At 48.4% G+C, this 13,794-nt stretch overlaps 1 protein-coding gene across 1 annotated transcript; it reads left to right on the top strand.

Annotated features, from left to right (window-relative positions):
• Positions 1–1,331: 1,331 nt before the first annotated feature.
• LOC134588670 (tachylectin-2-like) lies at positions 1,332–5,907 on the top strand. The gene is made up of 4 exons (XM_063444287.1): positions 1,332–1,431; positions 2,916–3,762; positions 4,426–4,606; positions 5,638–5,907. Exons 1-4 carry the CDS (start codon positions 1,419–1,421, stop codon positions 5,839–5,841), a joined length of 1,245 nt encoding a protein of 414 aa, XP_063300357.1. The 5' UTR covers positions 1,332–1,418; the 3' UTR covers positions 5,842–5,907.
• The last annotated feature ends 7,887 nt before the right edge of the window (positions 5,908–13,794 follow it).

The following is a 13,794-nucleotide window of genomic DNA, read 5'->3' as shown; positions in this document are numbered from 1 at the left end:
GAACAGAGTGATACACCAAACATGCACACAAAATAGTTATTGATCAATCCCCTTCAAGTGTATGTAGACCCATACTAGTTAACCCTAACTGACAAACAATGGCGTACACACGATCCATGGGGCCCCAGTGCGAAAACTGATCCGTGGGCACCCCCCGGTGCTTACACTGCACGAGCCGGGGCCACAACACATGGCTGTGGGCACCTGGTCGCAGGGCTGCAACCACTGAGACCTCGGTATGTAAACCAGTGCATGCAGATACACATAAAGTTAAAGGACCACTAAAGGCACCCAGACCACTTCAGCTCAATAAAGTGGTCTGGGTGCCAGGTCCCTCTAGTTTTAACCATGCAGCTGAAAACGTAGCAGTTTCAGAGAAACTGCTATGTTTCACTGAGGGTTAACCCAGCCTCTTGTAGCATATTCTTCCTCACCTTGCCTTCAGCGGCCGTGCATCTGCATGACTAACACTTCCAGCATGTTAATGGACGCCGGCCGCTGCGGATCCACAGCTAATTATACCCTGATGTCCGCTCACGTGATTGACGACGTTGGAGTGCATGTGATGTCACGCGCACGTTTTATGGTCAAGAGCGATCTCAGCCAATCAGAAAGGTATAGCAGATATTTAAATGTGACGTCATATTCCGGCTCCGGCATCACTGCGGTGCGCAGCGAGGGAGCTGGGCAGACAGAGTTCAGGGGAGAATGCTCCCTCGCGCCCGACCTGCCCACCTGCCTGCCGCCCGCAGATTGACGCCACTGCAAGCCTCGGTGGGGCTGAGGTGGCCAACTTCTGTGCCCCCCAGGAGAAAAGGCTGGCAAAACATAGGCTGGTGTACATACACGGGTCGGTATGTACGCCAGTGGCTGAGAGATCTCGCGCTGGAACACAGACTTGGGGTGAAACCATTCATGAACGGATTAACTCTGAAAGGTGAGCCAGTCATAAGGACTGCAACTTTTGCTAGCTCTTTTTAGCTATACTCTAATGACTGCAAGTACAAATAAATGTATTCATTGGAGGTTTATCTACTATATAGCAATTTTTAAATGTTCAACTTTTTTTTTTACTGTGGAGTGTTCCTTTAAGAAATAGATGTATTCGCAAAATCTGGAGCAACAGTGAAGACAATGAATTAATTTTTATACATAACTTCCCAAATGAGTTTAGCTGTAATGGGATGACTTCACACATGTGTAAAATGTTAACTCTTCCCCTGCCAGATAATCATTCTCACACTCATTTAACCAGGCACAGCTGTGTTTAGGGAGGGGTCCTGGCTATAAAGCTAATGCACCGAGGCAGATCAATTTGTACCTGATCTACACAAGCCAGAGACTCCTAGAGGAAACAAGAAGGATCTTTTCTGGGAGACTAGAGGGTTGGGAGCTTGATTTCTGATCTCTCTGTTATAATGGATACACCAGGTAAGGGATAACTGTAGAATAAAGTGAAGTTTAAGGGATGCTAAACAAGCCTATTCTCTAATTGTGGTGATTTTGAGCAGAGATTGTTTGCTAGTTTCTCTATGGTTTAGAAGTCATATCTCCCTGATCTCTTCCACTTCCTTGTAAATTGTGTGTTTATAATATTGAGAAGCTGAGGAATCAAAACCATTGTCTCTTTTCCTAACTGGATTTTTCTGTAATGTTCTTTGTAGCTCCTCACTACCACTATTTGATAGACGAATGTCATCCAGGATACTTAAAAGAAATCTTACAGGCTTACAAACTGAAGTGATAACTATTTGCAATTCATAATGTTTTCAATAGCAGTAACACTGTTACTGAACAGTATCTCTGAGAACTTGGTAACCCTTTAACTGTCTGGCTATCTTGATTTTAGATTTTGCTCTCACTTTTTAAATTTCAGATACACTGACTTAAACTGAAACCCTGCAAATACTGACTCCATGCCTCCCAAATTTAGCAATATTGTACTTATTTTGGGTGTTGTCTGGCCACTTTTAATGTAGCCAGTAATGCAACAAAATCACTGCTCTCCTACTCCCCTCCCACCAGTGTCCTATTCTGGGACTGCTGATGGTAGGTGGTATGTGGCTTCAGTCATCATGATCACTTAAGTGGTCATGGTGGCTGGTGTTGCCTTTTAAAGGAGCACTCCATAACCAACACAGCCTGGTGTACTGGTTTACACAGCATGCTGAGAATAATTTCCTGATGCTAAACCAGAACCGGACTAAAGCCTTGGCCTTTTGGAAGATATAGGAAATGTTGGCATATTGGCTTGAAATGCAAATATCCATGCTGGAAACTACTTCTCATTTCTTGGTGTTGTCACATCAAACCTGGGTTATGACTGCAGGTGGCAGTGCTGCCAATACTATATTGGCTGTGTATAAATGGTGCGTGCTAAGAGTGTGCTTAAATCCCCAAGTGGGTTATCAAAGCCCTCTGTTTAACCTTGGCACAAAATTGTCTCTCCTAATGCTAATAAGGAGCCACTAATGTTCTCTGGGGTCCTCTAACCATGTGAAGTTTGTGTTCTAGCAGGAATCGTGAATGTTGCTGTTCCAAACTTGGGATATATATATATATATATAAATTTCCTGATGGAAACATTCAGTTCTCTAAATATGAATTTAGACAAGTTATCTGTGCATCACTGTCACTCACAAAGAGGCTTTCTCTAAGAATGTCCTCTAAAAACCTGCTCTTCAAGAATCAAACTCTATAAAATCACTCTAGAGCAGGGATGGCCAACCTACAGCACTCCCGATATCGTGGATTAAATCTTCCCTGATTCTTTGCCAGCATTCTGGGAAATGCATTCCATAACATCTGAAGTGCCAAAGATTACAATATCTTATGGCACAAACCCCATGTTGTACTTTCATATTATTGTATTATTGAATGTCTGATAGTGGCTATAACCTTCTATTGACTTCCAGATACCCTCCTGTTTGCTGTGAATGATTATGTTGCCAGAGCTGGATTACCTCCTAAAGATCGCTTGGATAGCTTTGGGGCCAGATCAAGCATTGTAGGGAAGCTGAATAATGTCAGTAAGTGTGCCTTTAACCCAGAAGGGGTGCTGTTTGCTGTGCGTGGTACAGAACTCTTCACGGGAGCTATGCCTTCAAATCCAAACGTGGACTGGTTCTCTACTGCAAAGAGAGTTGGCAAATCTGACTGGGATAGGTTTAAATTTGTCTTCTTTGATCCAAATGGTCTTCTGTATGCAGCTACCAAGAATGGGGAGTTCTACAAGGGTTCCGCACCAAGCAATGAAAATGTGTCCTGGCTTTATGGCCAAGCCACCAAAATAGGAACTGACGGATGGAATGACTTTTACGCCCTTTTCTTTGACCCTAAAGGCATCTTGTATGCAGTGACAAAGGATGACAAGCTTGTGATGAGAAGCCCCCCAACCAAAGCAAATGATGACTGGCTTAGCTCCAGCACAACCATTGGAAATGGAGGCTGGTGCATCCTGACCCACTTCATGGCTTTCTCCCCAGAGTTTGACTTGTGGTGTGTGGATTCAAAGAATGGCAACATCTATAAAGGTCGAGCCCCAACCGTTGATGATACCAACTATGTGAAGAATGCACAGAATCTGGGCTGGGATTACAATCAATACCCCCTCCTTTCCTTCACAATTGATAAAACCATCCAAAGCATTGTGAGCCTTGAATTCCTTCCAGATTCAGGGAAAGTCCTATCCCAAGGCACAGAGGTGGTGCAGAGCCAGATCTATGTGAACAAGAGCAGCACTCCATTAAAGCACACTTTCTCGTGAGTATAACCATATAATGGGAAATATGCACTGTGCATGAACTGCTGCCCCTTCTATTGGCAGATCTTCCATGCTGCCCTGTGACCACCGTGCCCGACCACCATATGGTGCACCCCGGCTTGCATGGTGCAACAACCTAGGCAGCATTTTGAAAAGCCCATCAGATGGCCCATGCTCTTATGGCCAACCAATGCAATGTATTTCCAGGGGTCCAGTCCACACTGCGGCACTAACAGTGTGGCCGGGCCTGCTGTGATGTGCTCAGCATGGGAGCAAGTGACAGCCAGTCTCTTCCCCCTAGCTGATGGAGCACTGCAAGGGAGGAGAGGAAGGAGTCAGAGTGGGAACTCTGATTCGAAGCTGCTACTGGACACCAGGGATGCATCTCCTCCTGCCCTTAAAAGGTAGAAAACAGGAGGTTGACTAAAACATTTTGTTTGTCATTAAGTGTCATCTAATTTTCCCAAGCCTGTAATTCACTCTTGCCCTTCTCCCCTACCTATCACACTAACCTCTAATTGTCACTTATTCCCTCCTCCCCCACAACCATGCCACTAACCCTGTGGAACACTAATTGGACAGCTGGATCTAGTTAATGAGGTGGGGTGAGGGGTTCTAGTTACACCTCTGACCTAGTGTTATGCGCCTTCTTGCTCTTTTAGGTTCTCAAAGACCATGACTGAGAGCAGCACCTTCAGCCAGGAACATGGTTTCACAGTCTCTGTTGGTGCAGAGATGAGCTTTAAAGCTGGAGTCCCATTCATAGGGGAAACTGAGTCAAAGATCTCTATCAATATGAGCACAACTCATACCTGGAACTTCTCCAAGACCAATGAAACCCAGGTAAAGAGTTTATACTCTGAAAGTATAACCATTCACCTCTTTCACAAAACCGCCAAAACTGTAAACTCCGATGCTTTGTGACCCACTACAAAGATTGAGATCTCCCTTTAAGGAATCCCCAGCTAACTTGCCTACTAAACTTCCTGCTTGAGATGGTAATGTGGCAACCAATGCTCTAATACAGAGGTAGGCAACCTTCAGCACTCCAGATGTTGTGGCCTAATTTCCCCTTATTTGCAAGCATTATGCAATATGTAGTCCACAACATCTGGAGTGCTGAAGGCTGCCTACCCCTGCTATAAACTACATTCCCACAAACCTTCCCCAAGCACTACTGGAAATAAGGGCAGTATTTAAATTTAAGACTCCAATGAAAAATGGAACACTATATATGCAATAAGTAGTTGAAAAGTCTGTAAATCATAAACTTGTGCTCCTAATATCTTTTAGCATGTATGCATAATATATGGAGGTGGACATGAGCAATTTTTTGATCCAATAAATTTCTTTTTCTCTTTTGAGGATCGTATTTTAGGGTCTCTAAAGCTTCAGCCGGATCAGGACAGAAAACAATTGCCTACGAACTTTGCATGTGAAGAGTTTCAGTGCACTAATGTAGTGTTCTCTTGTAATAACTGAATCTAAATTACAGAAGACTTCCCAAATGGGAGATGGCTGTAATACCTCTCCACCATAGTATTGACAATCAATGTAGTGTGTTTAGGCTTTTAGCCAAGTGTTCCTACAGGTTATCCATCCACATCTATAATCCAGTAATGTGAATCTATATGGTCTTGTGTCGGTAAATGGCATCAACATAGTCTACTGACTTCAGAACAGTTTCTCTTGTGCAGTTCAATTATAAATCTAGAACAATGGTCTGATATTTGTCAAATTCTTCATGGGTCTTGGGCCTAAAATGTCTTGTATGAAATCCAGGATCTATCTAATACATGTTCAAATGTAGAAAGGTAACCTCATACTAAATGTTTTGTCCTAAAATTGTGTCAAATATCTGACTTCTTCTGCAGACTACCTTCTCCTCCAGTACAGATGTGGAGGTAAAAGGTGGACATTCAATACGTATGGTGGCATCTGTGACCAAGGGAGAAATGGATGTGCCTTACCGTGCCAAGATCTGCACATTGTTTGGTTATGAGACCACCATCCAGGGAACATGGAAAGGGGTCACTCACTATAATCTGATGGTCACCCAGGAAGACTACAAACCATGAGATGGATATGACTTCAAATCCTGCCATGGAATCCTCCTGCATGCAACCTGATAAGGGCATGATGGCAACAGTTCTGTTCAGTCTAATGTAAATGGCTTTGAATGTTTATCTGAAATGTCATGTTTTGGTTAATAAAATGTGTTCTATGATCTTCTGTCTCTTTATAGTTTCAATATACTTGTCTATTTGGAGTCTACCAGATTCTGGCTATATGTAGACTCTAATCCTGCATGGCCCTCCTAGTGGTATCACATGGCATCTGGTCCTGTCATGCCATCTGCGTATTTTTGGTTGGAGAAAATTTGCATTTAGGGATCCATTTGGGGCCCTTTCCGTTAGGACCACCCAATGGTAATGAATATCCAGGGGGCCTGTCAGCACTTGAACAGTGTGACTCTGTCAGCTGCTTGGAGGAAGTGACAGCCCTGATAGCTTCCTCCCAGAATTCACTGTGCTGCAAGGGAGGAGTGAGTCAGTGGGAACTGACTCCCATCAGCCTGAGCCACTGGACCACAGGGGAATTCACTGTCCTACACCTGAAAGGTAGGAAACAGGAGGGTGACTAAAACATTTTTACCTGTGCGTCCCTGCCACATGAACCCTCTTCAGCCCAATGCAATCTTTGCACCAGGGCCCTTTGGTTGTAAGTTACGCCTCTTAGTATATAATCACACAGCCCAATGGGCATAGAAGGCATGCTTGCTGCCCTGAGGGCAAAGGTATTGTACCCCGGAGGAGGGTAAGGAGCCCTATAAGGAAAAAAAATCAGCTTCACGGAGTTCTCTATGACCTTTTGGGTGTTGGAGCTGGACTTTGATCCTGGTGAGTGTTAGTGGGGTAAGTTACCCCAGCAAATGCTCAGCTTCCTTCTGTTACTGGGACCTCAGGTGGATCACTTGCCTTGTCTGCTGAGCTTTAACTGGTGGCAGTATAAGAAATTCCTCCAAAGGGTGTCTGTTACAGCATAAATTCTTCCCCTGGGATTATGCTGCAGACCATCCTTGGAAGTCCAACCAGCACAAACACTTTTTTTTTTTTTTTTTTTTTTTTCCCTTTCTCAGGGGGACAGTGGGTTCCCCTGCTGCATCAACCAGCCAGGGGTGCATAGACAGCTTGTTGGCAACTTCATGATCTGCAGTGTAATTTCAGTCACCTGCACGTTCAAGTGTGAGTGTTCTGAGTGCAGTAGCTTTCAAACAGTGTCCAGGTGCATCAAGCTCAGAAGGCCCGGGGAAACAGGGAAATGTGGACGTAGTCACAATGGCCCCCTAACTAAGCCATTATAGGAACAGGATGGTGGCTACTTATTGTCTTATTGTACAGCTTTTACTTTGTTTTTTAGATCCCCCTTCAATTCAGGGAGCCCCCCCCCCCCCCGTCTTTGCAGAACCTGAGATCAGTTCACGATTACATAGCTATAGGGAAAGGAAATTGCATAAGGAAATAGCAATGAGTAGGATGGCTGGGCCATTTTTACTCTCCTCCCTTACCCCTCCAAGATCTGTGTTTCACTTTATGTATCTGTGCAAGTTCTGGCTCATTCATCACTTATCTTACCCCTACTGGGGTTTGGCTACTGAGCACATACATGCAAAGTTTTGCAACATTAAAGCAGTTTGCAGTTAGGACTGCAGTTCCAGGAGCTCTAAGGGGAACAACCGACCTTGAATCGGCTTTTCAGCTAATCCCAGTACATCTGGTGTGTCATAATTTATTGGGGTGCTTTTTTGAAGGTGAATTCTATGTGGTTCTGTGCCTCTCCATGGGATGTTGGCACCTTCATGAAGTGGGTGGTGTGTGGGATGTCTGAATTCCTGTGTGCTGGTCCCACGTCTACACCCAATTGACAATATTTACTTTGGACATGCATTTGTCTATTGATTCAAAAAGTATTTTGGCGTATTTGTGCCCCAGGTAAACACAGGCAGCCTGTTTCAAAGTGTCTAATGTGAGTTCTGTGAAAAAATATGTCCATCGTAAGCGTGCACTGGTGACAGATGTAATCAGTTTCTTTCTCTGCAGGCAACGCAATATGTGTGACTGCATATTGAAGCATATAGGATTTTTTTGTATGCAGCTTGCGGTCACACCATTTATGAAAAAGGTTGGATTCCAATTTTTCCCCTCCCTCTCTCTTTATTGCCAACACACCCCATAATAGATTTTTTTTCAACAAATAAAAAAAAGGTGCAAAATCAAAACGTGAATATATACAGTATATAAGTGAACACTGTACATCTAACAAACTCATATTTAACCAACTGCTTTTATCTACCCCCTGCTCTTTTCTTAACTCCAAAGACCACATCCCCTCTTTATCTTCACCTCACCAACCCGACCACAAGCTCCGCCACCTCACAAAACCACTACTTGCTCAGCCCTTCCTGAAAATCCAGATTCAATAAATCTCAACCCACCTCAGAGAGGTGCACCTCATCCTGGCGAAAATAACCAGGCAACTTGTCCTCCAACTCCCTATGCCTGATGACTTCCCTACCTAGCTTTCAAGCAAAACTGGCAATTAAACTATGCATTTTCCCTTGACAGTGACACCGGGGACAAAGTGCCTAAGCCTGTTAACATCCTCTTCATCCATCGAACTAGCTCGTGCTGAGGGACAAGCACCAGATCATTACCCCCAGCTTGCAAAATAACAAATTCAGCCGTCTAGACCTTCTCAATAAATTAAACAGTTCCTCACATACGGCTCTCCACCATAACCCTATGTAACCAAACCACTTTAACACCAGCTTCTGATCCGTAAAATGAGCTGCGGCTCTCCTCTTTGTCCAGAAGATGTAAGAATGACCAATGATCTATGCAACATGACCTAGGGAGACAAGAATGCAACGTAAGCAACAGAATTCAACCCATGACCCATTACACCAACTTAACAGACATACGTAGGAGTGGAACCACACCTGCCATTTCTTTTTACCAAGACCTCATCAAACTCAACCGTGTAGCCTCTGTAGCGACTCCAATATGAAACAAATGCATTCCAAACTGATCCAGGCACAATTCCAATCTCCCCAAGCCCAGCCGAAAAACCCTAAAAAATTGGAAGGGAGTAAGTGAGTACCCGTCCTTGTGGACAAGGAAGGAACCCTTCCCCACTGGCCACTTCCCCAAGTATCACTCCACCACACCAACCAGGCAAGGGGGACCTAGGAAAATCAGGCAACTCTACATCCTTACCCTTAACCCTGACATCAGTCTTGGAATGAAGGACAACCTTATTCCTGGCCACCGAAACGTCACACCAGTGAACGACTCTACCCCCCTCTTGATTAGAGCTAACCAACTCGCTGACTCCAAAAGCCCCCAAAAATGCAAAATGAAATGCCAAACCAAATGCTACTGCAAATGTAAGGTAGAACTTGAACCAAATACACTAACAGTCGTATGAACACAGGTCATAGCACATCAGGCACCCTACATCCTTTTTGGAAGCCTCTTTGCCACCCCCCGCCTCGGGACCCCGACTGGGTACTGTAATAATTTTTGTTTATTCTGTGTCTTTTTCCAGTTGATTAATATACATGGCTTTTGTATATATAGTCTTTGATCAAAGGCTCGCTACATTAATATGTCTATTTTAATGAAAAGTACTAATACGCAAACTGACTTATGGTTTATTCTCAGTTACTAATACATAATAAAACAACAAAGGATGTTACATGATCATGGATGTTCAACAGCAGATGGTAATTGCTGGACTCCTGAAGGGAGAGTTACATTGTTACATAGCTGTACAGGAAAAAGAGCCGAGAGAGACCTTGTGTCCCTTTGTTCAGTTACTATATAGATATGACCATAATGATGTCAGAATATCAGATGTCAGAAAACCTGGGCATATAAGGACAAGACCCCGATACACATTCAAGAATATTTGTACAAGAAAACCTTGTGACTTATTGATACCATCTGTTAATTATGTCAATCCAGACATCTATAAATAATCAATAGAAACATAGAATATGCAATATTCTACAGGTACCTCCACAAAGCATGCTCCCTAGCTATAGCCGAGAAACCATTAGCACTTCAACCCTTAGCCGCCGCAGCTTGGCTGGGGTCTCGCCATCACTTCCCACTCTGGAACAGGGTCCTGGATCCAGCTTTTAGTGATTAGAGCTCTCCTGCACTAGTCGAGACTAAGGGTGTCAAGGAATTGGTTTATTATTTAATACATGGCCCCTAGCATGGGGTCTCCATTCAATGCAAGACAAAACCCTCCCATAAATCTATGCCTGGGAAATAATTGCTGTAGCGGAACGACTTCCTAGTATCTTGTTCCAAGGCAGAGACTAGTCCCTACCAGGACTTTTCCCCTATTTTCAACAGCAGACACAGGGGTTAAATCTTTCTTCCCTCCAGTAAAAGGATGACACACAGTTTGGAGGTTTAAACACTGGCTTGTCACCAGGCTGAGTAACACTCTTTATAGAACACAGGCTTCTTTTACGCACAGACACGACCCCTGCAGGGGGTCTCCATTCCACATAATACACTTCCCTTAGTCCCAGACAGGAGGGAGCTGGGTTACAGGTAGCCATCTCCTGCCTTAGGAGATACCAAACAGGACACAGGGATACACTTTAAATCACATTACATTCAGGGGTGATACACTTTGGGGCTTGGCGCCCTGGAAGGGAAAGGGTTACAGGGTTAGGACTTACATGGCTAGCTCTATCTGGGCTACCTGCAAAAAGCAGGGTGATTGAATGTACAGAGCCGGAGATATCAGCATCGAAAGTCTGGGGCTCAAGGCTCTGTACATCCCTGAAATTAGTTCCGTGGTGTTGCTTGGTTTAGTCCAGTGAATTCAGACTTTGTGCCTAATCCAAGCAACAGCCAATCAGCTGAAAGGGCACAAACCAAATCGCACCAATCAGTGTTCAGGGGAGGAAGGAGTTTCGCCACCCAATCTGAAGGAAGGGCACGAAATTCGGCTGCACCAATCGTTGCTCGGGGAGGAGGGGGTTTCGCCGCCCAATCAGGGGAAAGGGCGCAAAACCCCATTTGAACAAGCGCTCCTTCTCTGATTGGTCACCCGTTCCCTGCCACGAGCAATCGGCACTTTACCTGTGGCGACCAACCAGAAGAATGGCGCAAACCCAGTTTGAATGGACTCTCCTTCTCCCATTGGTCGGCACAGACTTCCATACGGCCAGCAGGAACCCTACGGCCGTGAGACCGACTCACTGTCCCAGGGACTCCATGTTGGCGCACATCCCTCTTTCCGGTGGATACCCACACTCAGGCATCCACCGAAGAGAGCATTCTCTTGGGCAGCCATGAGCCTAGCCTCGTAGCTCCCAGATAGGGGACAAATGATTACAGCTCCCTTGGGAGCAGGTAGAGCGGTCCCCAACAAGGGGGACCGAAGACACGATGCGCAGGCTAGTTTGGCATACAAATGCTGTCCCGTGGTGGCGTTCGGCTATATGAACCGGCGGCCACCCAGGGGCAGCACGCGCGCTCGTTACTTTGCGGTCTGCAGTTTTCACACCTTGTTAGCGAGGTGTGAACATTCTAACCACACATTCTAAATGGAATAGCTGGGTGATCCGGCACACAGGGTAACGTGCGCCGGAACGCCCCCACGTGGCTGAAAAGTGAGCTGCATCATACATTGTAAAACACAAGGGGAAACACACAAAGAAAACAATAACCATAGAGTATAAGGGGAAATGGTGGGAATAGACACCGGGGGCCCTAAATACAAGGCATCCACATAGGCATTTACAGTGGGCATGGTACTTAGTGGCGGTGTCCCTCCACAATTGAGTTAAAGACCGATAAGCTAATTATTTTACAGGAACAGACAGGCAAACATAAAACATAAAAATACCCATAACCATCATAATAACCCCACAAATAATACATCCCCAAATAGCTCTCATCTGAGCTCCCAAATTCTCTAAATAGCACTAAGATCCATGCAGTGTAGGGGAAATGCCACTGTGTTAAATTTCTGACCGGCCACACACGTGGTCCTATGCCCAAAACAGTTCCAAGGCATTTGGTGCTTTAGCCGATCAACTTAGGGTGCTCCGGCTGGCTTAGGTAGTGTTTGTGCCCATTAGTCTCAGGCACCTTCCCTCCAAAAAGAGCTCTCCTACCAGGTTGCAAAGTCGTTCAAAATCCTGGACCAGGGGCGGACTGACCGGTCGGGCACTCCGAACGTGGTCCGAGGGCCCAGCCAGGAGGGGGGCCCGCTGCAGCCGTGCACATAATGTGCACGGCTGCAAAGTTATTCAGTAGGGAGATCGGGGCCCGGGCCCGGCGCAGTAATACTTATCTGTATCAGGAGGAGGAGGAGGAGGAGAAGGGGCCCGGTCCTGTACGCGGAGGCGCGTTGACATCACTACGTGACGCGATGACGTCGACGGGCACTGCCTGCACGGGACCGGAATCCATAAGTGTGCGGAAGGATTCTAAATGTGCGGAATCCTTCCGCATACTACGTAAAAGGCAGAAAAAAACTGGGGTCGGCCCTCTTCAGATCCCAGCAACCAGCCAACCAGCAACCAGCCAATTAAAGCCAGGCCAGCCACAGACCCCCAGGCCCCAGCCCCCAGGCCAGCCACAGACCCCCAGGCCAGCCACAGACCCCCAGGCCAGCCACAGACCCCCAGGCCAGCCACAGGCCCCAGCCTCCAGGCCCCAGGCCAGCCACAGACCCCCAGGCCCCAGCCCCCAGGCCCCAGGCCAGCCACAGACGACCAGGCCAGCCACAGACCCCCAGGCCAGCCACAGACCCCAGGTCAGCCAGCAAGCCACAGACCCCAGGCCAGCCACAGCCACAGGCCCCAGGCCAGCCAGCAAGCCCCAGGCCAGCCAGCAAGCCCCAGGCCCCAGGCCAGCAAGCCCCAGGCCCCAGGCCAGCAAGCCACAGGCCCCAGGCCAGCAAGCCACAGGCCCCAGGCCAGCAAGCCACAGGCCCCAGGCCAGCAAGCCACAGGCCCCAGGCCAGCAAGCCCCAGGCCCCAGGCCAGTCAGCCACAGGCCCCAGGCCAGTCAGCCACAGGCCCCAGGCCAGCCAGCAAGCCAGAGACCCCAGGCCAGCAACAGCCAGAGGCCCCAGGCCAGCCAGCAACAGCCAGAGGCCCCAGGCCAGCCAGCAAGCCAGAGGCCCCAGGCCAGCCAGCAAGCCAGAGGCCCCAGGCCAGCCAGCAAGCCAGAGGCCCCAGGCCAGCCAGCAAGCCAGAGGCCCCAGGCCAGCCAGCAAGCCAGAGGCCCCAGGCCAGCCAGCAAGCCCCAGGCCCCAGGCCAGCCAGCAAGCCCCAGGCCCCAGGCCAGCCAGCCCCAGGCCCCAGGCCAGCCAGTCCCAGGCCCCAGGCCCCAGGCCAGCCAGCCACAGGCCCCAGGCCCCAGGCCAGCCAGCCACAGGCCCCAGGCCCCAGGCCAGCCAGCCCCAGGCCCCAGGCAGCCCCAGCCAGCCCCAGGCCCCAGGCCAAATAGCCAGCCAGCCCCAGGCCCCAAGCCGCCCCAGGCCCCAAGCCAACTAGCCGGCCAGCCAGCAAGCAACAGGCCCCAGGTCAGCCAGCCAGCCCCAGGCCAGCCAGCCACAGGCCCTAGGCCAGCCAGCCCCAGGCCAGCCAGCCACAGGCCCTAGGCCAGCCAGCCACAGGCCCCAGGCCAACTAGCCTGCCAGCCACAGGCCCCAGCCAGCCAGCCCCAGGACAGCCAACCATCTCCAGGCCAGCCAGCCGGCCCAAGCCACAGGCCACAGGCAGGCCAGCAAGCCACAAGCCCCAGGCCAGCCAGCCCCAGGCCAGCCATCCCCAGGCCCCAGCCACAGGCCAGCCAGCCCCAGGACCCATCCACAGGCCAGCCAGCCCCAGGACCCAGCCACAGGCCAGCCAGCCCCAGGACCCAGCCACAGGCCAGCCAGCCACAGGCCGGCCAGGCCAGTAGTCGGCCACAGGTCAGCCCACAGGCCAG

This window comes from Pelobates fuscus, chromosome 1 (assembly GCF_036172605.1).
Source record: "Pelobates fuscus isolate aPelFus1 chromosome 1, aPelFus1.pri, whole genome shotgun sequence".
NCBI lineage: Eukaryota > Metazoa > Chordata > Amphibia > Anura > Pelobatidae > Pelobates > Pelobates fuscus.
This window is presented reverse-complemented; position numbering and strand designations above follow the sequence as displayed.

What these genes read in the sequence shown, in the direction of transcription:
- LOC134588670 (XM_063444287.1), top strand. An exon ending in CCATTAAAGCACACTTTCTC is followed by an intron (nt 3,763 to 4,425) that starts GTGAGTATAACC and finishes TTGCTCTTTTAG; the next exon opens with GTTCTCAAAGACCATGACTG. An exon ending in CCAAGACCAATGAAACCCAG is followed by an intron (nt 4,607 to 5,637) that starts GTAAAGAGTTTA and finishes CTTCTTCTGCAG; the next exon opens with ACTACCTTCTCCTCCAGTAC.